This window comes from Salmo salar, chromosome 12, assembly GCF_965601325.2.
Source record: "Salmo salar chromosome 12, fSalSal1, whole genome shotgun sequence".
Taxonomy (NCBI): domain Eukaryota; kingdom Metazoa; phylum Chordata; class Actinopteri; order Salmoniformes; family Salmonidae; genus Salmo; species Salmo salar.
In genome coordinates this window covers 32,910,215-32,937,455 of record NC_138302.1, presented here as the reverse complement: position 1 = coordinate 32,937,455, position 27,241 = coordinate 32,910,215, and the positions used below count along the sequence as shown (strand labels likewise).

Sequence of the window (27,241 nt, the reverse complement as noted above, 5' to 3'; positions counted from 1 at the left end):
TCGTCGCTCGGTCTCTCGCTCGGTCTCTCGCTCGGTCTCTCGCTCGGTCTCTCGCTCTCTGTCGTTCGGTCTCTCGCTCTCTGTCGTTCGGTCTCTCGCTCTCTGTCGCTCGGTCTCTCGCTCTCTGTCGCTCGGTCTCTCGCTCTCTGTCGCTCGGTCTCTCGCTCGGTCTCTCGGTCTCTGTCGCTCGGTCTCTCGGTCTCTGTCGCTCGGTCTCTCGGTCTCTGTCGCTCTGTCTCTCGCTCTGTCTCTCGCTCTGTCTCTCGCTCTGTCTCTCGCTCTGTCTCTCGCTCTGTCTCTCGCTCTGTCTCTCGCTCTGTCTCTCGCTCTGTCTCTCGCTCTGTCTCTCGCTCTGTCTCTCGCTCTGTCTCTCGCTCTGTCTCTCGCTCTGTCTCTCGCTCTGTCTCTCGCTCGGTCTCTCGCTCGGTCTCTCGCTCGGGTCTCTCGCTCTCTGTCGCTCGGTCTCTCGCTCTCTGTCGCTCGGTCTCTCGCTCTCTGTCGCTCGGTCTCTCGCTCTCTGTCGCTCGGTCTCTCGCTCTCTCTCGCTCTCTCTCGCTCTCTCTCGCTCTGTCTCTCGCTCTGTCTCTCGCTCTCTCTCGCTCTCTCTCGCTCTCTCGCGCTCTCTGTCTCTCTGTCGCTCTCTCTGTCGCTCTCTGTCTCTCTCTCTGTCGCTCGGTCTCGGTCTCTCGCTCTCTCTGTCGCTCGGTCTCTCGCTCTCTCTGTCGCTCGGTCTCTCGCTCTCTCTGTCGCTCGGTCTCTCGCTCTCTCTGTCGCTCGGTCTCTCGCTCTCTCTGTGGCTCGGTCTCTCGCTCTCTCTCTCTCTGTCGCTCGGTCGCGCTCGGTCTCTCTCTCTCTGTCGCTCGGTCGCGCTCGGTCTCTCTCTCTCTGTCGCTCGGTCGCGCTCTCTCTGTCTCTCGGTCGCGCTCTCTCTCTGTCGCTCGGTCGCGCTCTCTCTCTCTCTCTGTCGCTCGGTCGCGCTCTCTCTCTCTCTCTGTCGCTCGGTCGCGCTCTCTCTCTCTCTCTGTCGCTCGGTCGCGCTCTCTCTCTCTCTCTGTCGCTCGGTCGCGCTCTCTCTCTCTCTCTGTCGCTCGGCTCGCGCTCTCTCTCTCTCTCTGTCGCTCGGTCGCGCTCTCTCTCTCTCTCTGTCGCTCGGTCGCGCTCTCTCTCTCTCTCTGTCGCTCGGTCGCGCTCTCTCTCTCTCTCTGTCGCTCGGTCGCGCTCTCTCTCTCTCTCTGTCGCTCGATCGCTCTCTCTCTCTCTCTGTCGCTCGGTCGCTCTCTCTCTCTCTGTCGCTCGGTCGCTCTCTGTCGCTCGGTCGCTCTCTCTCTCTCTCTGTCGCTCGCTCGGTCGCTCTCTCTCTCTCTCTCTCTCTCTGTCGCTCGCTCGGTCGCTCTCTCTCTCTCTCTCTCTCTCTGTTGCGCTCGGTCTCTCTCTCTCTGTCGCTCAGTCGCGCTCTCTCTGTCGCTCGGTCGCGCTCTCTCTCTCTCTGTCTCTCGGTCGCGCTCTCTCTCTGTCGCTCGGTCGCGCTCTCTCTCTCTCTCTGTCGCTCGGTCGCGCTCTCTCTCTCTCTCTGTCACTCGGTCGCGCTCTCTCTCTCTCTCTGTCGCTCGATCGCTCTCTCTCTCTCTCTCTGTCGCTCGGTCGCTCTCTCTCTCTCTGTCGCTCGGTCGCTCTCTGTCGCTCGGTCGCTCTCTCTCTCTCTCTCTGTCGCTCGCTCGGTCGCTCTCTCTCTCTCTCTCTCTCTGTCGCTCGCTCGGTCGCTCTCTCTCTCTCTCTCTCTCTCTGTTGCGCTCGGTCTCTCTCTCTCTGTCGCTCGGTCGCGCTCTCTGTCGCTCGGTCGCGCTCTCTGTCGCTCGGTCGCGCTCTCTCTCTCTCTGTCGCTCGGTCGCGCTCTCTCTCTCTCTGTCTCTCGGTCGCGCTCTCTCTCTGTCGCTCGGTCGCGCTCTCTCTCTCTCTCTGTCGCTCGGTCGCGCTCTCTCTCTCTCTCTGTCGCTCGGTCGCGCTCTCTCTCTCTCTGTCGCTCGGTCGCGCTCTCTCTCTCTCTCTGTCGCTCGGTCGCGCTCTCTCTCTCTCTCTCTGTCGCTCGGTCGCGCTCTCTCTCTCTCTCTGTCGCTCGGTCGCGCTCTCTCTCTCTCTCTGTCGCTCGGTCGCGCTCTCTCTCTGTCGCTCGGTCGCTCTCTCTCTCTCTCTGTCGCTCGGTCGCTCTCTGTCGCTCGGTCGCTCTCTCTCTCTCTCTGTCGCTCGGTCGCTCTCTCTCTCTCTCTCTCTGTCGCTCGCTCGGTCGCTCTCTCTCTCTCTCTCTCTCTCTCTGTCGCTCGGTCGCTCTCTCTCTCTCTCTCTCTCTCTCTCTCTCTGTCGCTCGGTTGCTCTCGCTCGGTCTCTCTCTCTGTCGCTCGGTCTCTTTCTCTCTCTCTCTCTCTATGTCGCTCGGTTGCTCTCGCTCGGTCTCTCTCTGTCGCTCTCTCTCTCTCTCTCTGTCGCTCGGTTGCTCTCGCTCGGTCTCTCTCTCTGTCGCTCGGTCTCTTTCTCTCTCTCTCTCTCTATGTCGCTCGGTTGCTCTCGCTCGGTCTCTCTCTGTCGCTCTCTCTCTCTCTCTCTGTCGCTCGGTTGCTCTCGCTCGGTCTCTCTCTGTCGCTCTCTCTCTCTCTGTCGTTCGGTCTCTCTCTCACTCTCTCTCTCTCTCTCTCTCTCTCTCTCTCTCTCTCTCTTTGTCGTTCGGGCTCTTTCTCTCTCTCTCTCTCTCTCTCTCTCTGTCGCTCGGGCTCTCTCTCTCTCTCTCGCTCTCGCTCTCGCTCTCTCTCTCTGTCGCTCTCTCTCTCTCTGTCGCTCTCGCTCGGTCTCTCTCTGTCGCTCTCTCTTTCTCTCTCTCTCTCTCTCTCTCTGTCGCTCGGGCTCTCTCTCTGTCTTTCTATCTATTAATCTTGCTCTTCATATCTTTTGCACACTCCTCTCCCCCTCCCTCCTCTCTCTCTGTTTACTTAATGTTCTCCGTCTCCCGTTGGCTCTGTGTTAATAATAGATGAGCTCCAACATTACAGAGATGTGCCGCTCGTTCAAAGTTCTCGCTGCCTTGTATTTATACCTCTCTGCCTTCCTTTCAACTAGCACTTCATCATTCCTTCCGTTTGTTGGATTGGTTGGAACACGTGGCCTAAACTTCAGGGGTTAGGAGTGATGGTGCACCTACTGGTAGGGTTCAGCTCCGGTGTGATCACGTTACAACTTGTTCACTGAATCCCTGTACTGCTCTAGTTGTCTGATGGAGGATGGTTTGATACTGCCACAAGGCAGAGAGTCTGACAAAATAGGTATAGGCTTTCAAATGGTGGCTTTTCATAGCCACAGGAACCAATACAACCCCTCATAAAAGGTGACGAACTCTTAACAGTCAAGCATTGGACGTCGACCCTTCAGGTTCACAGTGGGAGGTAGAGGTTAGTTCCCTGTGGGGTTTGCCCATAGACTTCCAGACCTGAAGCTCAGCCTAAAGCCAAGTCACAAAGGCCTTGGACGTGCGTGTGTGAATTACTGACATGGCCCCTCTAACACTCTTTCTCTTCTCCCTCCCTGCCTGCCTTCCAACTCCTTTCTCGTCCTCCTCCTCAACCCACCCCCAGGAGGCCTGTCTGCAGGGGAACCTGATAGCCATCTGCCTGGAGCAGCTCTCTGACCCTCATCCCCTGCTCCGTCAGTGGGTGGCCATCTGCCTGGGACGCATCTGGCAGAACTTTGACTCAGCCCGCTGGTGTGGTGTCAGGGACAGTGCCCACGAGAAGCTCTACAGCCTGCTGTCCGACCCCATACCTGAGGTGAGAGTGAAGGAATACACACCTTTGGGACGTACACACATACACACCTTTGGGACGTACACACATTCACACCTTTGGCACGTACACACATTCACACCTTTGGGACGTACACACCTTTGGGACGTACACTCGGTGGCTGTGTGTGTGTCACACCTAGCAGATTGAGGGTTCAGTGGCTCCTTTAGGATTTTGAGGACCTGAGGGACAGTGAAGTCAGTTTGCGCTGTATTTCGCCCACCTCACATGGGTGACATGCAGGGCACACACACACACTGGGACAGGGAACATCTGTTGCCAGCAGCCTAGCAGGGCAACCTCTCTCTCTAGAGGCCAGGCAGCTGCTGTGGCTGAGTGGTGAGAACAGGGTCCGCATCCACTCTGGTGTACACATACACACACATTGATCTCACACAACCGTATGTACACACTCACAATGCCTGAAGAGAATTGGGTATTTGAGCGCATCACCAGGAACTTTGGAGAACACAGACACACACAAACCACAATTTAAAAATGTATATTTATTACTCGACTAGTTTGATCAGCTCCCTCCTCTTCAGGGCCCAGATTCACAAAACCTTCTGAAGAAATTTCTCCTTAACTGCCATTTTGTCCTTTGCTCAACTTTCTTCTTAAGTCTAGTTAAGTTGCTATTCCTCAAAGGTTCTTGGAAAAGTTCTTGCGCTATTTGTTATGTTTCTCCTAAGCAAAAAGTTAAGAGGAAATTAGATTCTTGAACATAAAGTTATTGGAAATGTTGTTAATTCCAAGATAGCCAAACCCTTGTCTTAAACTCAGGGCAGTGAGAGAAAAAGCTCATGAACGCAATTGAACATGTTTAATTCACTCACAAACTTCTTCTGAAAGTTTCTGTATTGATTATTTAAATTCAAGAACATGTTTTAGAACAGTAATCTCAGTAGGAAATATGCTAACATGATTGCCATTGCTAGCTAGATAGCTAGCGAAAACGGTTGCCTAGCAACACACATCTTATTAAGAAGATTTGTTAGAAGATATTTGAGAAGCTGGTAAGAAAATCATCAAATCTTAAGATGTTGAGGAATTGCACTTATGAACTTATTTTCTTCTTAAGAAGCTTCTTAGGTTTTTGCGTAAGAAGTGTTTGGAGAATCTGGGCCCAGTTCCTCTCTTTAAAATGAGGGTGTGTGTGTGTCAAGTACCCCATATAATGCAGACGGAGAGTGAGAGAGATGGATAGAGTGAGATAGAGACTGGAGAGAACAGAGAGAGGCAGACTGAGGAATGTAGATCAGTGACTACGGTGAGTTTTTAATGAATTTTCAGCTGAGGCCTGTTGGGGGGATTTCTCAAGAGGAGATGCATATTTACTCTATGCAATACATACACACACACACACACACACACACACACACCCCTGGGCCCGGTTTGAGTTAGTTTTGCATATGACAGGCACTGCACTGAGAGATACTTAGAGAATAAACAATAGATTATGTGGACCGGCACTTCCTTTGTGGTTACCTGGGGCGATTATTGATAACAATTTAGAAGTAGGAGTTATTGTTATTTAGCTTACACAGTTAATTAGTGTGATGGGGGGTATTGCGTGACCAATGGTAAATTATTATTTTCAGCCACCATTGATCTTCTCGGTAAATATGGCTGCATTAGAAATGAGAGGATTAATGAGTGAGTATTAGTATTGATTCCCCTTTTTAAAAAGCAGCACCAAAGCAATCTAACCAATGACTGACCAATGACTTGGCCTGGATCCAACCAGGAAGTAACTAGGGAGTGAATTCTCTTGGTACCAAACTATCCCCGGTCTCCTCAGGTGCGCTGTGCGGCGGTGTTTGCCCTGGGGACGTTTGTGGGCAACTCAGCTGAGCGGACGGACCACTCTACGACCATCGACCACAACGTGGCCATGATGCTGGCGCAGCTCATCAACGACGGCAGCCCTGTGGTCCGCAAGGTGGGCCCGTACACACACTTGTTTTTTTTCTCACCTCACTATTTCCAATGTTCTTGCTGAGGTCATTGACTGATGTTTACTGTGGGCCATGGACTGTGTTAGGTCCTTTGCTGTGGTTGACTAGGTTTTGAGCGTGTGTGTGTTGGGTTCTGGTTGACTGTGTGGTGGTGGTGTGTTCTTCAGGAGCTGGTGGTGGCTCTGAGTCACCTGGTGGTTCAGTACGAGAGTAACTTCTGCACCGTGGCCCTGCAGTTCATGGAGGAGGAGAAGAACTACCCTGTACCCTCACCTGCCAACACCTTAGGTACACACACACACACACCACATACACTCACTTCCAACCTCTGTCATAATCATTACAGTAGGAAGTCATTTATGTATTGTTGTAAAGCACACTGGTCCACTCAGACTTGTCCCAGAGACTAACTACTGAACATGTGAAATGGGGTTTAGGGATCTGAGGGAGTTTGAATGAAATATACAGCATGTCTCATATTGACTGTCATGTCGCTACTGTATTCCATTTAGTGCCAAATGGGTTAATTGACCTTCCCCTGTGTGTGCCTGTGTACAGAGCCCGGTAACCTGACTCCAGTGCGCGACAGCCCGGCCATCCCGCGGCTGCGTTCAGTCAACTCCTACACCAACATCAGAGCTGCCACCACCGCACGCAACCTCAACAAGAGCCTGCAGAACCTCAACCTCAACGAAGAGGGTAGGAGAGAGAGACGGAGAGGATGACATTGAGGTCGGGGGCGAGAGAGAGAGAACTGAAAAAAGAGACATGGAGAGATAAATGTGGTTATATACTGTGAAGGAGGGAGATGGAGAGATAAATGTGGTTATATACTGTGAAGGAGGGAGATGGAGAGATAAATGTGGTTATATACTGTGAAGGAGGGAGATGGAGAGATAAATGTGGTTATATACTGTGAAGGAGGGAGATGGAGAGATAAATGTGGTTATATACTGTGAAGGAGGGAGATGGAGAGATAAATGTGGTTATATACTGTGAAGGAGGGAGATGGAGAGATAAATGTGGTTATATACTGTGAAGGAGGGAGATGGAGAGATAAATGTGGTTATATACTGTGAAGGAGGGAGATGGAGAGAAAGAAAGCGACTGAAGGGTAGAGACTTTTCTCTCTGACTGCCTCTCTTCTTTCCCAAATAATTACTTGAGGGGATTTGAAGAATCGTCATCATAGTCATGATGGCAAAGTCACAACAGAGAATATAATTCTTCTCGGGCTTACCAAGCTGACGCTAGGGTTTAGCGCGTGTGTGTGGAGGGGGCTGTCTTGCTCTGCTTGCACACACACACACAAAACACACACAGTTTTGAGAGCCTATGTCCATCATACACCCACAGCATTAATGGAGGATTACACTCTTGACCCTCTCTCAGCCCCCGCTGTACTGACTGACTCAGGTGTCAGCTCATTCTTGCTGAAGCTCCTGTCAACACAGCCACAAGGCAATATAGCCATGCTGAGTAATACTAGCCGCTAGCACGTTAGCTTACCGCTTACAGCCTCTCTGAATCCACATCGTCCACTCATTCTAACTGGCAGCGGTGCTTGTCACCAACAACCATGACAAACCTTTTAGCCTGCCTTGCCTACTCCCAATCCCCATCTCAATATGCACTCCGTCACAGGGATATATGGCGGCCATTTTGTGAGTCAGACGATGATAATGGGAAGTTGTGTAGAGTTATAGAGTGTGATGACTCGGGCGGACAGTTAGAATAGGCTGGGGAGATTGAATGGAAGGTCCAGTCAGTAGATTGTAATTTCTAGTTTTCTAGCTAGAGGCAGATGGGGGGGCTAGTAAAAAGTTGACATTTCACTTTACCTTCAGACACACAAAATCAAACAATCAGAACAGAACAAGTACTTTATTTTCATGCTCCATTTGATACTGTTCCATATGCGTTACTTCAGGGTATAGTTATTCTGGTATAATGTGATATATTTCAGGGTATAGTTATTCTGGTATAATGTGGTATATTTCAGGGTATAGTTATTCTGGTATAATGTGGTAGATTTCAGGGTATAGTTATTCTGGTATGATGTGATATATTTCAGGGTACAGTTATTCTGGTATAATGTGGTATATTTCAGGGTATAGTTATTCTGGTATAATGTGGTATATTTCAGGATATAGTTATTCTGGTATAATGTGGTATATTTCAGGGTATAGTTATTCTGGTATAATGTGATATACACTGCTCAAAAAAATAAAGGGAACACTTAAACAACACAATGTAACTCCAAGTCAATCACACTTCTGTGAAATCAAACTGTCCACTTAGGAAGCAACACTGATTGACAATTAATTTCACATGCTGTTGTGCAAATGGAATAGACAACAGGTGGAAATTATAGGCAATTAGCAAGACACCCCCAATAAAGGAGTGGTTCTGCAGCTGGTGACCACAGACCACTTCTCAGTTCCTATGCTTCCTGGCTGATGTTTTGGTCACTTTTGAATGCTGGCGGTGCTTTCACTCTATTGGTAGCATGAGACGGAGTCTACAACCCACACAAGTGGCTCAGGTAGTGCAGCTCATCCAGGATGGCACAACAATGCGAGCTGTGGCAAGAAGGTTTGCTGTGTCTGTCAGCGTAGTGTCCAGAGCATGGAGGCGCTACCAGGAGACAGGCCAGTACATCAGGAGACATGGAGGAGGCCGTAGGAGGGCAACAACCCAGCAGCAGGACCGCTACCTCCGCCTTTGTGCAAGGAGGAGCAGGAGAAGCACTGCCAGAGCCCTGCAAAATGACCTCCAGCAGGCCACAAATGTGCATGTGTCTTCTCAAACGGTCAGAAACAGACTCCATGAGGGTGGTATGAGGGCCCGACGTCCACAGGTGGGGGTTGTGCTCACAGCCCAACACCGTGCAGGACGTTTGGTATTTGCCAGAGAACACCAAGATTGGCAAATTCGCCACTGGCGCCCTTGCTCTTCACAGATGAAAGCAGGTTCACACTGAGCACGTGACAGACGTGACAGAGTCTGGAGACGCCGTGGAGAACGTTCTGCTGCCTGCAACATCCTCCAGCATGACCGGTTTGGCGGTGGGTCAGTCATGGTGTGGGGTGGCATTTCTTTGGGGGGCCGCACAGCCCTCCATGTGCTCGCCAGAGGTAGCCTGACTGCCATTAGGTACCGAGATGAGATCCTCAGACCCCTTGTGAGACCATATGCTGGTGCGGTTGGCCCTGTGTTCCTCCTAATGCAAGACAATGCTAGACCTCATGTGGCTGGAGTGTGTCAGCAGTTCCTGCAAGAGGAAGGCATTGATGCTATGGACTGGCCCGCCCGTTCCCCAGACCTGAATCCAATTGAGCACATCTGGGACATCATGTCTCGCTCCATCCACCAACGCCACGTTGCACCACAGACTGTCCAGGAGTTGGCGGCTGCTTTAGTCCAGGTCTGGGAGGAGATCCCTCAGGAGACCATCCGCCACATCATCAGGAGCATGCCCAGGCGTTGTAGGGAGGTCATACAGGCACGTGGAGGCCACACACACTACTGAGCCTCATTTTGACTTGTTTTAAGGACATTACATCAAAGTTGGATCAGCCTGTAGTGTAGTTTTCCACTTTAATTTTGAGTGTGACTCCAAATCCAGACCTCCATGGGTTGATAAAATGGATTTCCATTGATTATTTTTGTGTGATTTTGTTGTCAGCACATTCAACTATGTCAAGAAAAAATTATTTAATAAGATTATTTCTTTCATTCAGATCTAGGATGTGGTGTTTAAGTGTTCCCTTTATTTTTTTGAGCAGTATATTTCAGGGTATAGTTATTCTGGTATAATGTGGTAGATTTCAGGGTATAGTTATTCTGCTATAATGTGGTCGATTTCAGGGTATAGTGATTCTGGTATAATGTGGTAGATTTCAGGGTATAGTTATTCTGGTATAATGTGGTAGATTTCAGGGTATAGTGGTTCTGGTATAATGTGGTAGATTTCAGGGTATAGTGATTGTGGTATATTTGAGGGTATGGTGATTCTAGTATATTTCAGGCTATAGAGATTGTGGTATATTTCAGGGTATAGAGATTGTGGTAGATTTCAGGGTATAGTTATTCTGGTATAATGTGGTAGATTTCAGGGTATAGTGATTCTGGTATACTGTGGTAGATTTCAGGGTATAGTGATTGTGGTATATTTCAGGGTATAGTGATTGTGGTATATTTCAGGGTATAGTGATTGTGGTATATTTCAGGGTATGGTGATTGTGGTATATTTCAGGGTATAGTGATTGTGGTATATTTCAGGGTATAGTGATTGTGGTATATTTCAGGGTATAGTGATTGTGGTATATTTCAGGGTATAGTGATTGTGGTATATTTCAGGGTATAGTGATTGTGGTATATTTCAGGGTATAGTGATTGTGGTATATTTCAGGGTATAGTGATTGTGGTATATTTCAGGGTATAGGGATTCTGGTATAATGTGGTATATTTCAGGGTATAGTGATTCTGGTATAATGTGGTATATTTCAAGGTATAGTGATTCTGGTATAATATGGTATATTTCAGGGTATAATTATTCTGGTATAATATAGTATATTTCAGGGTATAGTGATTATGTTGTGTAACTACTGTTGTGTAACTACTGTTGTGTAATGTGTAGGTGGTCCGGTGGCGTTCTCTCCAGGTAACCTGAGCACCAGCAGCAGTGCCAGCAGCACCCTGGGTAGCCCTGACAACGACGAGTACATCCTCTCCTTTGAGACCATCGACAAGATGAGACGAGTCTCCTCCTACTCCTCCCTCAACTCCCTCATAGGTAGAGAAAACTACTAACCTACACAACCCTTACTGTTGACCTACACAACCCTTACTCTTGACCTACACAACCCTTACTACTGACCTACGCTACCCTTACCCCTGACCTACGCTACCCTTACCCCTGACCTACGCTACCCTTACCGCTGACCTACGCTACCCTTACCGCTGACCTACGCTACCCTTACCGCTGACCTACGCTACCCTTACCCCTGACCTACGCTACCCTTACCCCTGACCTACGCTACCCTTACCGCTACCCTTACCGCTGACCTACGCTACCCTTACCGCTGACCTACGCTACCCTTACCGCTGACCTACGCTACCCTTACCGCTGACCTACGCTACCCTTACCGCTACCCTTACCGCTGACCTACGCTACCCTTACCGCTACCCTTACCCCTGACCTACGCTACCCTTACCGCTACCCTTACCGCTGACCTACGCTACCCTTACCGCTGACCTACGCTACCCTTACCGCTGACCTACGCTACCCTTACCGCTGACCTACGCTACCCTTACCTACGCTACCCTTACCGCTGACCTACGCTACCCTTACCGCTGACCTACGCTACCCTTACCGCTGACCTACGCTACCCTTACCGCTGACCTACGCTACCCTTACCTACGCTACCCTTACCGCTGACCTACGCTACCCTTACCGCTGACCTACGCTACCCTTACCTACGCTACCCTTACCTACGCTACCCTACGCTACCCTTACCTACGCTACCCTTACCCCTGACCTACGCTACCCTTACCCCTGACCTACGCTACCCTTACCGCTGACCTACGCTACCCTTACCCCTGACCTACGCTACCCTTACCCCTGACCTACGCTACCCTTACCCCTGACCTACGCTACCCTTACCCCTGACCTACGCTACCCTTACCCCTGACCTACGCTACCCTTACCGCTGACCTACGCTACCCTTACCTACGCTACCCTTACCACTGACCTACGCTACCCTTACCTACGTTACCCTTACCCCTGACCTACGCTACCCTTACCGCTGACCTACGCTACCCTTACCTACGCTATCCTTACCACTGACCTACGCTACCCTTACCTACGTTACCCTTACCGCTGACCTACGCTACCCTTACCCCTGACCTACGCTACCCTTACCTACGCTACCCTTACCCCTTACCTACGCTACCCTTACCCCTGACCTACGCTACCCTTACCCCTGACCTACGCTACCCTTACCTACGCTAGCCTTACCGCTGACCTACGCTACCCTTACCTACGCTACCCTTACCTACGCTACCCTTACCTACGCTACCCTTACCCCTGACTTACGCTACCCTTACCACTCTAATCTTACAATGCTACTCCTTTCCTTCCTCCTCTCCTCCTTTATTTCAACTCACTTCTTGTTCCTCTCAGTAGTAAGGGGTTGTAGTAACTACCACTGAAGTCAAATGTTCACTTAGTCATGTATTGATGTCAATGGGAGACTAAGTAAAAATATTACTTAATTGGAAGTTACTGGTGCCACTAACTTTTTAAGTTGGTGTAACAAGCCCATGATTTGGTCGCACCGTTCTTTTTCAAGGCTTCAAGCAATAGAACACAAATAGTAATCACCTTATATGTTACTGTTAAAATAGGGTTCCAGAATGTTCTGACTTCTTTTGTTCAATAGAGATTAATTTGCCTAAATCTTTTTTTGCGTTAATATCAAAGGCAAATTTATTTGGGGATCAAACTAAAAAAACATTAGCTGGATTGCTAACACTAAATATAATACTCACTGTTAGTAGTCATGTATTAATCTGAATGTAATGTCCTAAAGAAACGTTGCAGTTTGTAGCCTACTACCCTATGCACTAGCAATGGCTGATGCACATTTCAAGCACTCTGTATATCTCAAAGCCATATATACTGAACAAAAATATAAACGCAGCAGGCAACAATTTCAACTATTTTACTGAGTTAGTTCATATAAGGAAATTACTCAATCAAAATAAATTCATTAGGCCGTAATCTATGGATTTCACATGACAGGGCAGGGACACAGCCATGGGTGGGCCTGCATAGGCCCACCCACTTGGGAGCCAGGCCCAGCCAATCAGAATGAGTTTTTCCACACAAAAGGGCTTTATTGCAGACAGAAATTATCCTCAGTATCATCAGCTGTCCCGGTGGTTGGTCTCGCAATCTCACAGGTGAAGAAGCCGGATGTGGAGGTCCTGGGATGGTGTGGTTACACGTGTTGTGAAGCTGGTTGGATGTACTGCCAAATCCTCTAAAAATGACGTTGGAGGCTGCTTATGGTAGAGAAACGAATATTAAATTATCTGGGAACAGCTCTGGTGGACATTCCTGCAGTCAGCATGACAATTGCGCACTCCCTCACATCTGTGGTATTGTGTTGTATGACAGAACTGCACATTTTAGTGGCCTTTTATTGTCCCCAGCACAAGGTGCACCTGTGTAATGATCATGCTGTTTAATCAGCTTGTTGATACCCGTCAGGTGGATGGATTATCTTGCCAAAGGAGAAATGCTCACTGACAGGGATGTAAACAAATTTGTGCACAACATTTGAGAGAAATAAGCTTTTGGTGCGTATGGAACATTTCTGGGATCTTATATTTCAGCTCATGAAACATGGGACCAACACTTTACATGTTGAGATTACATTTTTGTTCAGTATAAAATATCTTGGTTGTAAAATATTTGCTGTTGAGAAAAAAAGTATATCCCAGAAAGCTGAGAACATCCTCTCTTCAACAGTTGTTTCCCACAGTTGGATTTTTAAATGTTATACAATCAGAACCCTTTTTTTAGGGGGAGAGCGTGCGCCTGGCGCGTCACAGCAAGCACCAGCGAAACAGTTACAGAGGCTGTGCAGACACTTTCATTACAGGAATCTTGAGGATAATGCACTTTACTGTTTGACCAAATCATGGTTTTAGCCGGCAGAAAAATAGGACGTTTTGAAACTTGAGTGAGTTGACCTTGTAATGAATGTTCAGCTCGTGCCGATGCAACCAATACATTTTTTTGAGCCCTGCCTTCCTATACTTTTCCCTTTCTCCTGCTTCAACTCCCTCTTACCCGTAGGAAAGACTTGTTCTCAACCTACCATCCTCTACTGTTCAACTCAAGAGGGTGCCCCTGGCTCCAAAAGACTGAGTGCTTTTCTTGGTTTCACTGAGGACTGGCCCCGCTCTGTTTCCCCTATGCTGTGGTGATTGGCAGAGGCCTTGATGCGTCCTGACAATCAGTTTGTGTGTGTGGAGAAAAAGCATTAACTCACCAACAACACAAAGGAGGGGGAGAGAGATGGGGATTCCCTACCTTCTGTTGTCAGTTTGAGAAATGCCCACTTCACACACCAACTGCCCTTGTATTTGACAAAGTACTCCAAAACAGTGGTTCCCAACTCCAGCCCCCCAAAAAGTACATATTTTTGTTGTTGTAGCCCCGGACAAACTCTCCTGATTCAACTCATTAAGGGCCTGATGATTAGTTGACAAGTTGAGTCAGGTGTTGTTTGGGCTACAATGAAAATGTGTACTGTTGGGGTAGAGGAGGACCAGAGTTGGGAAACACTGCTCCAAAATACGAGGACACGGCTACAACGCACGCACACACGCACACACACACACACGGGTGGCGTGAGACGAGTACTAAGTACACTACACACGCATCCCCACTTCCATAAATCCCTCAAGTGCACCACTGACCCATGGGAACACACTGCTGCGTTAACTCGGATTCATCAAATAATCCAGTCTTAATCAACTCCCACAGGAAGCCCTGATTGGCCAAGTCCAACACAGCCACATCTATGGGTCTTTTCAGGACACAGTGGCATGCGCTTTACCATTGAAGTCTGACAAATAAATTACCAGGAAATGGATATCAAATATATTTTTGTATATAGAATAAAATAAAATAAATGCACATTCTGGTAGACGTTTCTGTCGCTACCCTTTTAACCGGTGCGTTTAGCGTTTATTCAGCCTCCATCTAAACCCTTCCCAAGCTGCACTGGGGTCCCTAACACCATCATGGGGTCTGATTCATTCTAAACAGGTTGAGTATGAAATTGGCCCCTCGCCCCCAATTATGCACTGTGTCCAGTTTAGCATCTTACCATAGAATACTATTAGTAATTCTATTTCCATTGTCCTTACCTCCCTATGTGCTTAATTCTGACCCAGCTAGCAGCTCATGACATGGCATGCATAAACAAACACCATGGGGCTGTACCATAGATGGTTTAGCGTAGTGCTGACTCGATGCCAAAACATTTAGATATGTTACTTGTTTGGAAGCCTAGCCATGTTGCAGGAGCACAATTGGGTTCTGTTAGCTAACACTGGTCAGTCACACACAATATATAATTGATTGGGCAATACCTGGTTGTTGATAGAAGTGCTCTTCGTAAAGGGACAGTTCACTCCCAAATCAACCAACAGATGGCACAGAATATGGACTTACAACTTTGAATTTTGGGTGAGCTACCTCTTTAAGGCCCTGAGAGAGACTAGCATCCTGTCCAGGGAGTGTACTTGTACAGCAAGCTGCCTCACGCTACAGAAACTGGAGATTCTATTCCCTCCAGAAAAGAACAGTTGGAAACGCTTAGTGAATCTGGCCTTAAAAAGGAAAAGATCTTACACAGCAAAATACCACCCAGAGCACACCTACCTACTTTAAGGCGTTCTGATATCCTCCCTGACATTTCTGTTTGGCCACAGCAAGGACTTGGCTCAGCTTCTTCCTGTGTCAGTGCATTTAAGATGCTCATGTATGAATGAAGGAAATGGGTTATGTACCGTAGCTTACAGCGGCTGACCAAGACTTATATTGGATTGGGTGTTAAATATGCATTAACAGATGACCTTTGAGACATTTTTGTTCTGTCTTGTTGGAATACTGCAGGGGAAGCTCCAAATGTTGCTGTTATAGTGAGAAATATCGTTTAGGATTTAACATGGTTGTAAAATTGTGCAGATGTTGCAAAGGTCCTCATACCAGGCCTTGCTGAACACAATCCAGCCTGGAAATGATCTGTAGTCACAGTCTCTCATGTTGAACGGTGTAGGGTGCTGCGGTGATAATGTGTCTATGCCAGTGAAAACTGAAGTATTTCCCTGTTTAAATGGAGGGGAAACAGTATTTCACATTCATCACCCGGGCTGTTTACCGCAGCACCTAATCACATTCATGCCCCCGGGCTAGAACCTAATCACCTCTTTACCTCGTTCTCTCGCTCTCGCTTACACACACTCACTTTTTCCCTTGCTCTCTCTCTTGCCTGATTGCTTGCTTGCTTTCTCGCTCACTCTTTCCCCGTGCTCTCTTTCTCTCTCCTTCTCATGCTTCCGCTCTTGCTTACCCCCCTTGCTATCTCTCTCGCATGTACTCTTTCCTCTCTCTTCCCGCTCTCCCCCTCCAGCTCTCACCCCCCTCTCGGCCCACACTACAATCTGCTGCAGTACTATTAACCAGAGCTCCCGATTTTTGCTGCGACATGTGCCTCCACGCATTTTCACACACAGTGTCTATGAAATGCACTGGTTAGCCTCAACAGTTTGTGATAGCCTGCCACGCCTCCCCTCACACGTCCCTCATTCTACAGCCTCTGGAGGAGGATGAGTGTGTCCTGTCTAGGGGTTAAGACAATGTCCTCTCTTACCCTCAGTATGAAGTGACAACTCCCTAAGGACACTTTTCATTCTGTTCTCTATCTAGAAGTGTGAATTGCTGGGGGGAGGGAGAAGGGCATTAACAGCTGGATACCTTCACTGCCGGCCGTCGAGACGGACAGAAGATTGCATCAGACAGAGGGAGAGAGCATGGAAACTAGAGAGAGGGAGTGCTGTGTTCCTTGCAAAGTGAGAGTCAATGTGCCAGAATAATGAACTAGAAGAAGAGGGGGGCACTCCTAATACAAAGAGAACGGTGACAGGCAGGTTTAGGCCCGGAGCAAAACAAACTGATGTTGACAGCGCCTTCGTGGCCAAGCCCGGTGAGTGACCGTCTCTCTCGAATGCAGCTCAGCGGCACTGCAGTGTTCAGTCAGGTTGAGTGACAGCTTGGAATGAGGGATGACACCGCAGAGAGGACGACAGGAGAGAAAGAAAATGGATAAATAAAAGTTGGAGGGGGGAGATAGTCCTGGGTGGGAAGGGAGGGAATATTCGCCAAAGTGAACACACACTTTCTCTCATACACAAACACACACAGACCTGTCGCCCTCGGTAGGTAAAAAAGACAATAGCAGAGCACTTGCTCATTCATATTCCGTATAATGATGACAGTTGGCAGTCATGTTCCTCTCACAATCAGCAATGGTGCAGAAGCCAGCTGCCTTCATTGTGTGTGTTGATTAATGAGTTGCATTACCTGACACATTACCATGTTGGCTCTAGCACCTCAGCAGACGACTGAGTGAAGGAGAAGTGAGACAACGGCCAGTCAGTGTGGATGTGGATGTTTTTAGATGTTAGATGACAAGTGATTAGCATCAATTAAATGTTAGCGTTTGTATGCTATGATGATGATGATGGAGAATTCAGTGGTTGAGTGTGATCGCTAAGCATGTTGTGTTTGTGCGAGAGAGAGAGAGATTGTTGAGTGTTTATGGAAATCATGCTGTGTGCGTACAAGGGGAAAAATGAGATGGTGAGAAGGTTGGCTCTCTTATTGATGGTTGCTAATCAAATATTGATGCTAATCATGCTGTGTTTACGTGCTTGTTGAGAATGGGAGACAGAATGTAGATGTTTGCTAATGTATATTGATGGTGTTCACAGTGTTGGGTCATTATGTGAAATGGTAATTCAGTGTGTGCGTGTGTGTGTGTACTGATGGTAATTGATGCTGTGTGCCTGTGTGTATTAACGGTAAGTCACGTCTGTGAATGTTGGATAATTATGTATATGGTTAATCATGCTGTGTGTGTCGTTGCAGGGGTGTCGTTCAACAGCGTTTACACACAGATCTGGAGGGTTCTCCTGCACCTGGCGGCCGACCCGTTCCCAGAGGTGTCCGACCTGGCCATGAAGGTCCTCAACAGCATCGCCTACAAGGTACTCAACATACACACTGTTCTCTCTCCTTCTGCTGTGTGTCTGTTTGGTTTTCTTTAGGTGTGTGTTATGCGTTGAAAAGGTCATGTAGTTTCATACACACACACACACACACACTCTTGTTCTTACACACACACTCTCACTCTCCCTCTTCCCTGGCATTTTCCCCACCTCGAGACCATTACTTTTGTGCAAATGCAATTAAGGCGAAACGACTCCCCCAGGCCAGTCACTGCAGAGAGGAGAAGCCTGCCGTTACTTAAGGAGGTGTAATAACCACTGTTGGCCCCTCGCGCTGGAGAGAGCCCCCTTGTATTTCCTGCTGCTGACACCATCAGTTCCTCGCAGTCCCCAGAGCTGTTCATCGCAGCTTTAGGGCTTCCCACTGAAGCCCCGTAAAAAACAACAGGACTTATTAGATATTACATTGCAACAGACTCTAATGTATGAGGCACTGCAACAGACTCTAATGTATGGAACACTGCAAGAGACTTTAATGTATGAAACATTGAATAATGTATGAAACATTGCAATAGACTCTAAATTATGAAACATTGCAAGAGAATAATGTATGAAACATTGCATAGACTCTAATGTATGAAACATTGCAATAGACTCTAAATTATGAAACATTGCAAGAGAATAATGTATGAAACATTGCATAGACTCTAATGTATGAAACATTGCAATAGACTCTAAATTATGAAACATTGCAAGAGAATAATGTATGAAACATTGCATAGACTCTAAATTATGATACTGCAGTATTCTTTTAAATATACATTATGGGCTACTGCTGCAGTCTCAGTTCCTCGCAGTCCCCAGAGCTGTTCGTCTCAGCTTTAGGGCTTCCCACTGACTTATTAGATATTACATTGCAACAGACTCTAATGTATGAGGCACTGCAACAGACTCTAATGTATGAGGCACTGCAACAGACTCTAATGTATGAAACATTGCAATAGACTCTAATATATGATGCTGCAGTATTTAAAACAATATACAATATGGGCCACTGCTGCAGTCTCAGGAAAGGGCATTTGACCATGATAACATCGTGGCTTGTAAATTTATAATCTCCGGTGTACTCACTCTTTCTCCTCAACACAATCCACAGTCCTGTGCAACTCTTCTCTGAGACAGAAACAGGGGGAAGCCCAGGTGTAAATCCCTGTGAATCTCTGGATGTGTCCCAAAATGTCCTCCTATTGAAGTAGTGCACTACGTAGGGAATAGGGTGCCATTGGGGATGCAACTCTCTCTCGGTTGTTTCCTGCTCTTTTGATCCGTGTAGATGAGCTTGGGAGGAACTATCATCTCTCTATTGCAGTGGTGTTTTATCTCCCAAAGGTTTTCTTTCCTACAGTAAGATGATTTTAGGAGGATTTTCTTTTATCAGCCCCCCCCCCCCCCCCCCCCCCCCCACCATCGCTCCCTAGGTTCAAATTGACTGATTTAACCTGTAAATGATCGTTGCCGTGGAGTTGGTTTTCTCTAACAACTTACCTGGTGAAATGAAAGTTAATGAACAAGCAATGAGATGGAGAAGACTTAAATTGTCTCTGTGATGTTAGACACACAAACAAATATTGGACTGTAAATTGTGCCTTCCTGTATTATGCTTACGCAACACATTCTATTCCACTGAGCCATTGACTTTATGTTCATATTCTTATCGTAATTTCTTATTGTTGCATTGTCGGGAAAGAACCTGCAAGTCAGCATTTCAATGGACGCTGTATACAATGTGTATCCTGTTCATGCGACCTAATAAAACTTGAGACCTCAACCTTACTCCCCTCAACAAGAGAAACCCATCTCACACGGATGCAGTGATTATCTACTAGTCACTTACCTAGTCCTCACACACTCTTCAGCCTGGCAACACTTCAAAGGGAAGAACAAAGAGGGTCTACCCACACAGACACACACACTTAAAAACAAGTGTCAACCCAGGTATTCAGTGTCTCGCGCTAAACGCAATATTGACTGGAGTGTGTAACAGTTTGGTGCAGCCCACGTCTGTTAAAGCCAGGGCTCTCGACATCCTTCCCTTGACAAGCAGAGAAATGCTCTCATTGGTTTAAGTGTCCAACCGAGCAAATCCAATTGTGTTTTAATTAGGATTTTTAGCGCATAGGTGCCAAGGAGGATGGAAGTGTGAAACACATGCAGCTTCTTTGTTCTCCAAATTAACATTTTAGTGCATTTTTCTTGGGGGGGAAGGGGGATACCTAGTCTGTGGTACAACTGAATGCCTTCAACTGAAATGTGTCTTCCGCATTTAACTCAATCAGAGAGGTGTGGAGGACTGCCTTTATCGACATCCACATCTTCGGCACCCGGGGAGCGAACAGTGGCTTAACTGCCTTGCTCAGGTGCAGAACGACAGCTTTTTATCTTGTCAGCTCGGGGATTTGATCCAGCAACCTTTCGGTTACTGGCCCAACACTCTAACCACTAGGCTACCTGCCTAAGAGGTTTAAGCCTAAAGGTTAACTGGTTCTTTTTTTTGTATGTGGTCCGTACTTTGATGATAAGATTGAAGTAGAATTTGTAAGCGAGTCTGTGCTATTCTCTCACTCTAACATCAGTTATCCCGGTGCATTGTGGGTGAATGTTAGCCTGCAGCAGGGTTTCTTATTGCACAAGTTCAGGTAGGTCCCTTCCCGTTTCAGCCTGTTTGCTTCTGTTTGGTTCCTAGTGAATGCCCCTTTTTGGTTTTCTCTTGTGCCAACTCCTATAGACCAACAGTACGAGTTAGCAAGAGAGCACAAACTGATCTGGGACCAGGCTTGATGAATGTCTCTTGCACATTCTGGGAGACACTGGTAGAAAAAGCTCTAAAACCCACTGCATGAGATCATGACCTATCCACTCTTCTCAATCCACAATCTCTGGGCCTTAGTGCCTTACTCAGCAGAAAATCACCGCTCTCACTTCCACAATCCCTCCCCCTCGGTACTGCCTCCATCAATCAGATTGCTTCTTGCATCAGACCACATCCCCTTCCAACCAATCACACCTCAGATTGAGGCTGCTTCATGGGGCTATTATCATTGATCAGGGAGGTGTTCTGTACTTGTGTGCGCCCACAGAACATTTAAATCCTCCCTTTTGAATAATTCAACACTCACAAGTATAGAGATACTGGCTGATTGCGTCCCAAATGGTACCCAACACAGTGCACTACATTTCACCAGGGCCCAGTAGTGCACGGAATAGGGTGCCATTTGGGACCTAGAATGCTGTTAACTTTGTCTGCTGCAGAAGCAGTTGGGTTTCAAGTCTCCTGGCCCGCCGGGAAGCCCCTTGTGATAACAGGGTTTATATACTCTTCAGTATCTCTCTAGCTGTGTGTATTTTGTTAGCATGGCTTTAGGATGTGATTAATAAGCGGGGGTGGTGACAGGATGTTCCACAGCACCGGTTGTGGAACTGGACGCGTCTGTTCGAACGAAGAACTCAACAGAATACAATTATGCAACAATATGTCATGTTTTGCATACATTACGTTAGGAAGCGTTGTCCATGGCGAAGATGACTATGTACACACTGGTGGTGGAACGAGTTGGTTTGAACCAGCCAGGCACTTAATGCCTTGCAATTATGGGACACAATTCCGCAGCAATTGTATGTAATGTTTTGCATCCATTATGCTGGGAAACGTTGCCTATTGGGGAACGATACGCATGTTGTTTTCCATGCGTCGATGATGACTATGCACCAATGGTGGAACGCGCCGGTTCGAACCAAGCACTTTATACCATACAGTTATGGAACACAATTACTCAACAATTGTATGTTTTGCATACAGGAAGCTTAGTCTGTGGGGTAACAATACCTATTGTCTACCATGCAATAATCCTGATGACTGTTTGTTGGGAAATGACAGACCGGTTATTCAATTTCTTACGCTGTCAGACTGACTTCACCAGCTCTTACTGATTGTGATAAAATTACAGGTTTCACATCTTCCTCCTTTTTTAAATTAATTTATTTTTATTTCACCTTTATTTAACCAGGTAGGCAAGTTGAGAACAAGTTCTCATTTACAACTGCGACCTGGCCAAGATAAAGCAAAGCAGTTCGACACATACAACAACACAGAGTTACACATGGAGTAAAACAAACATACAGCCAATAATACAGTAGAAAAATAAGTCTATATACAATGTGAGCAAATGAGGTGAGATAAGGGAGGTAAAGGCAAAAAAGGCCATGGTGGCAAAGTAAATACAATATAGCAAGTAAAACACTGGAATGGTAGATTTGTAGTGGAAGAAAGTGCAAAGTAGAAATAGAAATAATGGGGTGCAAAGGAGCAAAATAAATAAATAAATACAGTAGGGGAAGAGGTAGTTGTTTGGGCTAAATTATAGATGGGCTATGTACAGGTGCTGTGATCTGTGAGCTGCTCTGACAGTTGGTGCTTAAAGCTAGTGAGGGAGATAAGTGTTTCCAGTTTCAGAGATTTTTGTAGTTCGTTCCAGTCATTGGCAGCAGAGAACTGGAAGGAGAGACGGCCAAAGGAGGAATTGGCTTTGGGGGTGACTAGAGAGATATACCTGCTGGAGCGCGTGCTACAGGTGGGTGCTGCTATGGTGACCAGCGAGCTAAGGTGGGACTTTACCTAGCAGGGTCTTGTAGATGACCTGGAGCCAGTGGGTTTGGCGACGAGTATGAAGCGAGGGCCAGCCAACGAGAGAGTACAGGTCGCAGTGGTGGGTAGTATATGGGCCTTTGGTGACAAAACCGATGGCACTGTGATAGACTGCATCCAATTTATTGAGTAGAGTGTTGGAGGCTATTTTGTAAATGACATCGCCGAAGTCGAGGATCGGTAGAATGGTCAGTTTTACGAGGGTATGTTTGGCAGCATGAGTGAAGGATGCTTTGTTTCAAAATAGGATGCCAATTCTAGATTTAACTTTGGATTGGAGATGTTTGATGTGAGTCTGGAAGGAGAGTTTACAGTCTAACCAGACACCCAGGTATTTGTAGTTGTCCACATATTCTAAGTAAGAACCGTCCAGAGTAGTGATGCTGGACGGGTGGGCAGGTGCGGGCAGCGATCAGTTGTAGAGCATGCATTTAGTTTTACTTGTATTTAAGAGCAGTTGGAGGCCACGGAAGGAGAGTTGTATGGCATTGAAGCTCGTCTGGAGGGTTGTTAACACAGTGTCCAAAGAAGGGCCAGAAGTATACAGAATGGTGTCGTCTGCGTAGAGGTGGATCAGAGACTCACCAGCAGCTGTATTCTCTCTCGTCCTCTTCTTCCTCTTGCTGTGACTGTTTAATAATGCTAGCTTTCCCTCTCTACAAAGAGAGTCCAGATATCTCCATTGTTCCTTAGTTGATATGAGCGTGTCGATTTAACACTTAGCGAAGGCTCCCAGTGTGAGATGAGATCAATTTTACCCTTTGAAGATTTCTGTCTAAGAAGTACTGCTTCTCAGCTCTCTCTCGCTGTGTGTGTGTGTGTGTGTGTGTGTGTGTGTGTGTGTGTGTGTGTGTGTGTGTGTGTGTGTGTGTGTGTGTGTGTGTGTGTGTGTGTGTGTGTGTGTGGGGGGGGGGGGGAGATTTTTTCCAAAATGCTTTCTCTGAGTTTGTGTGGTAACTATCATTAGGAACATTGCAGTGTGTTATTTGTTGTGGTGGTGATGTGATAATTACTTGTTTTCTCCCACCGTATTCATATTTTACTACTGCAGTTTGTGAAGCCTCTCAGATTAGTGGCAGCCCATCCATAACGACTGTCATTTCTATGCTTCGATTTAATGAAGCGCTCGCCTGCAAACACTAGTAATTGATTCTGCCGCAACCCACACACACACACACACACACACACACACACACACACACACACACACACACACACACACACGTATAGTAGTAACAAACTCTTAAACCCAAAACACACACACACACACACACACACACACACACACTACTACTGGTAATTAGCATAGAAATCTAATCAAAAGGCAATTCCAGATGGTAGAATGTGTTTGTTTGCTGGTGTTAACTGGATCTCCTAAAGCCAACCAGGTTTTTCTCTCTGCTCAGGCTTTTGTAAACAACTCACTGTTATTCATCAGGTTTCCCTTATTGAGTTTTACTCTCCTCTGGTGAATAGCTGTTACAGTGTATACTGGCGTTGATTCTGTTATTGATGGGTGCAGTACCGGGAGGATTTCAAGGTGTCTGGCTGTTGCTGGTGTTGTATAGATCATTTGTCAAAGGGTAATATGTTGAAATACAGTCGAAGTTCACCCAACTGCTCAAGTTACAGAAGACAGTATAGTAGGTTTCCTTACAAAGTATGGTTTAGCCTACTTGCTTATGTTTTATATTACATTAGGCTCTAAATGGCTATTATCATTCCTCACTTTTTGTACTCCTGCTCTCTCTCTTTCTTCTCCATCTCTCTTCTCCTCCTGTCGCCGGTTTCTCAGGCCCTGTCTCTGTCTCTGTCTCCCCAGGCCACTATGAACGCTCGGCCCCAGAGGATCCTGGACTCTGGCTCTCTCACCCAGTCGGCCCCTGCCAGCCCCACCAGCAAGGGGGCACACATCCACCAGGCAGGGTGAGGACATGCACGCACACACACACACACACACACACACGCACACGCACACGCACACACGCTCAACTCATATCACACACAATCTTCATATTCTTAACCCTACCAGGATTATTAGCGTAGCAGACACACACACACACACCACTTTACGTCCACCATCCTCATTTTCTCGCCAATGCTCTCCTGCCCCCTACACTAACCTCCTTCTTCCCCCATATCTGCCTCTCCCCCAGTGGTTCTCCCCCCATGCCCAGTGCCAGCAGCTCCAGTCTGACCAACGAGGTGCCCAAACCCCCGATACGCGGAGGAGAACAGCCCCCCACGCGACCCCCCTATACCCCCACGCTGGGCGGACAGGCCCCCCACTCCCACCAGTTCCCACGCACTCGCAAGATGTTCGACAAGGGGCCCTCCGGCTCTGAACTGGTACCCTGACATCTTCATTTTCTAGAATCTCATTTCTGGTTAACTCTTTTCTTAAGGAGCAACATAAGAAATAACCTAAGAACATTTTGAGGGATAGCAACTTTCCTTAACTAACTTCCGAAGTCTATAGTAAAGGAAGAAGTGGTAGTTGAGAAGAAATCCCATTTAAACAAGACTTTTATGCTAATTACCTCAATTGCTCAATTGAGGCTTCTGGAGAAATGTTTTTATCCAACTTGCTTAAGATCAAATCAAATCAAATCAAATTTATTTTTATATAGCCCTTCGTACATCAGCTGATATTCTCAAAGTGCTGTACAGAAACCCAGCCTAAAACCCCAAACAGCAAGCAAAGCATGTGAAAGAAGCACGGTGGCTAGGAAAAACTCCCTAGGAAAAACTCCCTAGAAAGGCCAAAAACCTAGGAAGAAACCTAGAGAGGAACCAGGCTATGAGGGGTGGCCAGTCCTCTTCTGGCTGTGCAGGGTGGATATTAAAACAGAACATGGTCAAAATGTTAAAATGTTAAAATGTTCATAAATGACCAGCATGGTCAAATAATAATAATCATAGTAGTTGTCGAGGGTGCAACAAGCACGTCCGGTGAACAGGTCAGGGTTCCATAGCCGCAGGCAGAACAGTTGAAACTGGAGCAGCAGCACGGCCAGGTGGACTGGGGACAGCAAGGAGTCATCATACCAGGTAGTCCTGAGGCATGGTCCTAGGGCTCAGGTCCTCCGAGAGAAAGACAGAAAGAGAGAAAGAGAGAATTAGAGAGAGCATATTTAAATACACACAGGACACCGGATAAGACAAGAGAAATACTCCAGATGTAACAGACTGACCCTAGCCCCCCGACACATAAACTACTGCAGCATAAATACTGGAGGCTGAGACAGGAGGGATCAGAAGACACTGTGGCCCCATCCGATGATACCCCCGGACAGGGCCAAACAGGCAGGATATAACCCCACCCACTTTGCCAAAGCACAGCCCCCACACCACTAGAGGGATGTCTCCAACCACCAACTTACCGTCCTAAGACAAGGCCGAGTATAGCCCACAACGATCTCCGCCATGGCACAACCCAAGGGGGGGGGGGGGGGGGGGGGGGGCGCCAACCCAGACAGGAAGACCACGTCAGTGACTCAACCCACTCAAGTGACGCACCCCTCCCATGGACGGCATGGAAGAACACCAGTAGGCCAGTGACTCAGCCTCTGTAAAAGGGTTAGAGGCAGAGAATCCCAGTGGAAAGAGGGGAACCGGCAAGGCAGAGACAGCAAGGGCGGTTCGTTGCTCCAGCCTTTCCGTTCACCTTCACACTCCTGGGCCAGACTATACTTAATCATAGGACCTACTGAAGAGATAAGTCTTCAGTAAAGACTTAAAGGTTGAGACTGAGTCTGCGTCTCTCACATTGGTAGGCAGACCATTCCATAAAAATGGAGCTCTATAGGAGAAAGCCCTACCTCCAGCCGTTTGCTTAGAAATTCTAGGGACAAGATGCTTAATTTTAGTCAATTTAGTCTGTTTGATTCATTATGAAAGAACTCCCAGACACTTATTTTTGGATTATCTTTCATAATGAATTCTGAGAGTGTGGTGGTGTGTATTAGCATTACTGTGTTAAAATGAGAATATTTCGTAATTATCTGCGTGTGTGTGTGCGTGTGTGTGTGCGTGTGTGCGTGTGTGCGTGCGTGCGTGCGTGTGTGCGTGCGTGCGTGTGTGCGTGCGTGTGTGCGTGCGTGTGTGTGTGTGTGTGCGCGCGCGCGTCTGTCAGGCCGGGGATGATGCAGATGACCCAGGAGGTCACAAGGCCTACATGAATGCCAACCTGTCTACAGGGCTGTGTGACTGGAGCGCCAAGTACTTTGCTCAGCCTGTTATGAAGGTACTGTACAACACTTCTCTCTTCTATTTTCATCCCTCGCTCTCTTTCACACTCGCTCTCACACTCTCTCTCTCGCTGTCTCTCTTAAAAAAAACACACACACACACAATACTGTAATGTCTCTCACTACCTGTTCAAGGAAGCTGTTTAGGCTGTTACAGCACCTGACCTTCCTTTGATGGTCAGAGGAAGCAGCTGAGTCATGTGTATGGCTGTCTCCACACACTCACTCACTCCGACACGCGCACACACACACACACACTCCCATTCTCACACACACACACACACACACACACACACACACACACACACACACACACACACACACTCCCATTCTCACACACACACACACACACACACACACACACACACACACACTCCCATTCTCACACACACGCACCTTGGCAATGCCGTTAGGGGAACCGCAAACTCCATCCAACACTTTCTCAAACCCGCCTTTCATCTCTCCATCCTCTGAAAGAGAAAAATAAACATTGTCAGCTCGTCTTAACTTTGCCAACCTGACGCTGGTCTGGAGGTGAGAGAGAGAGAAAAGGATGGAGAGACACTAGGTGGATAAGAGAGGAGGAGAGAAGTGGCTTGAGAAACAGGAGAGAGAGAGAGGGAGGGAGGAACAAAGTGGGGACATGGTATTGAAGGAATGAAAAACAAGGGGTGATGGGTGAGATGAGATGTA

General features: G+C 47.5%; 1 protein-coding gene across 8 annotated transcripts in view; it reads left to right on the top strand.

The window, feature by feature from the left end:
• Positions 1–27,241, top strand: part of LOC106564921 (regulatory-associated protein of mTOR) — a 196,284-nt gene that overhangs the window by 139,863 nt on the left and 29,180 nt on the right. For 4 of the 8 annotated variants that reach the window (XM_082958858.1, XM_082958853.1, XM_082958857.1 and 1 more), the window contains exons 17-25: positions 3,618–3,809; positions 5,626–5,766; positions 5,950–6,070; positions 6,341–6,481; positions 10,425–10,580; positions 17,517–17,635; positions 24,094–24,224; positions 24,455–24,647; positions 26,434–26,544. In XM_082958858.1, coding sequence (XP_082814984.1) covers positions 3,618–3,809; positions 5,626–5,766; positions 5,950–6,070; positions 6,341–6,481; positions 10,425–10,580; positions 17,517–17,635; positions 24,094–24,224; positions 24,455–24,647; positions 26,434–26,544 — 1,305 coding nt within the window. The remainder of the gene's footprint in view (positions 1–3,617; positions 3,810–5,625; positions 5,767–5,949; positions 6,071–6,340; positions 6,482–10,424; positions 10,581–17,516; positions 17,636–24,093; positions 24,225–24,454; positions 24,648–26,433; positions 26,545–27,241) is intronic. The other 4 variants (XM_082958855.1, XM_014131441.3, XM_082958856.1 and 1 more) reach the window with 2 other exon arrangements.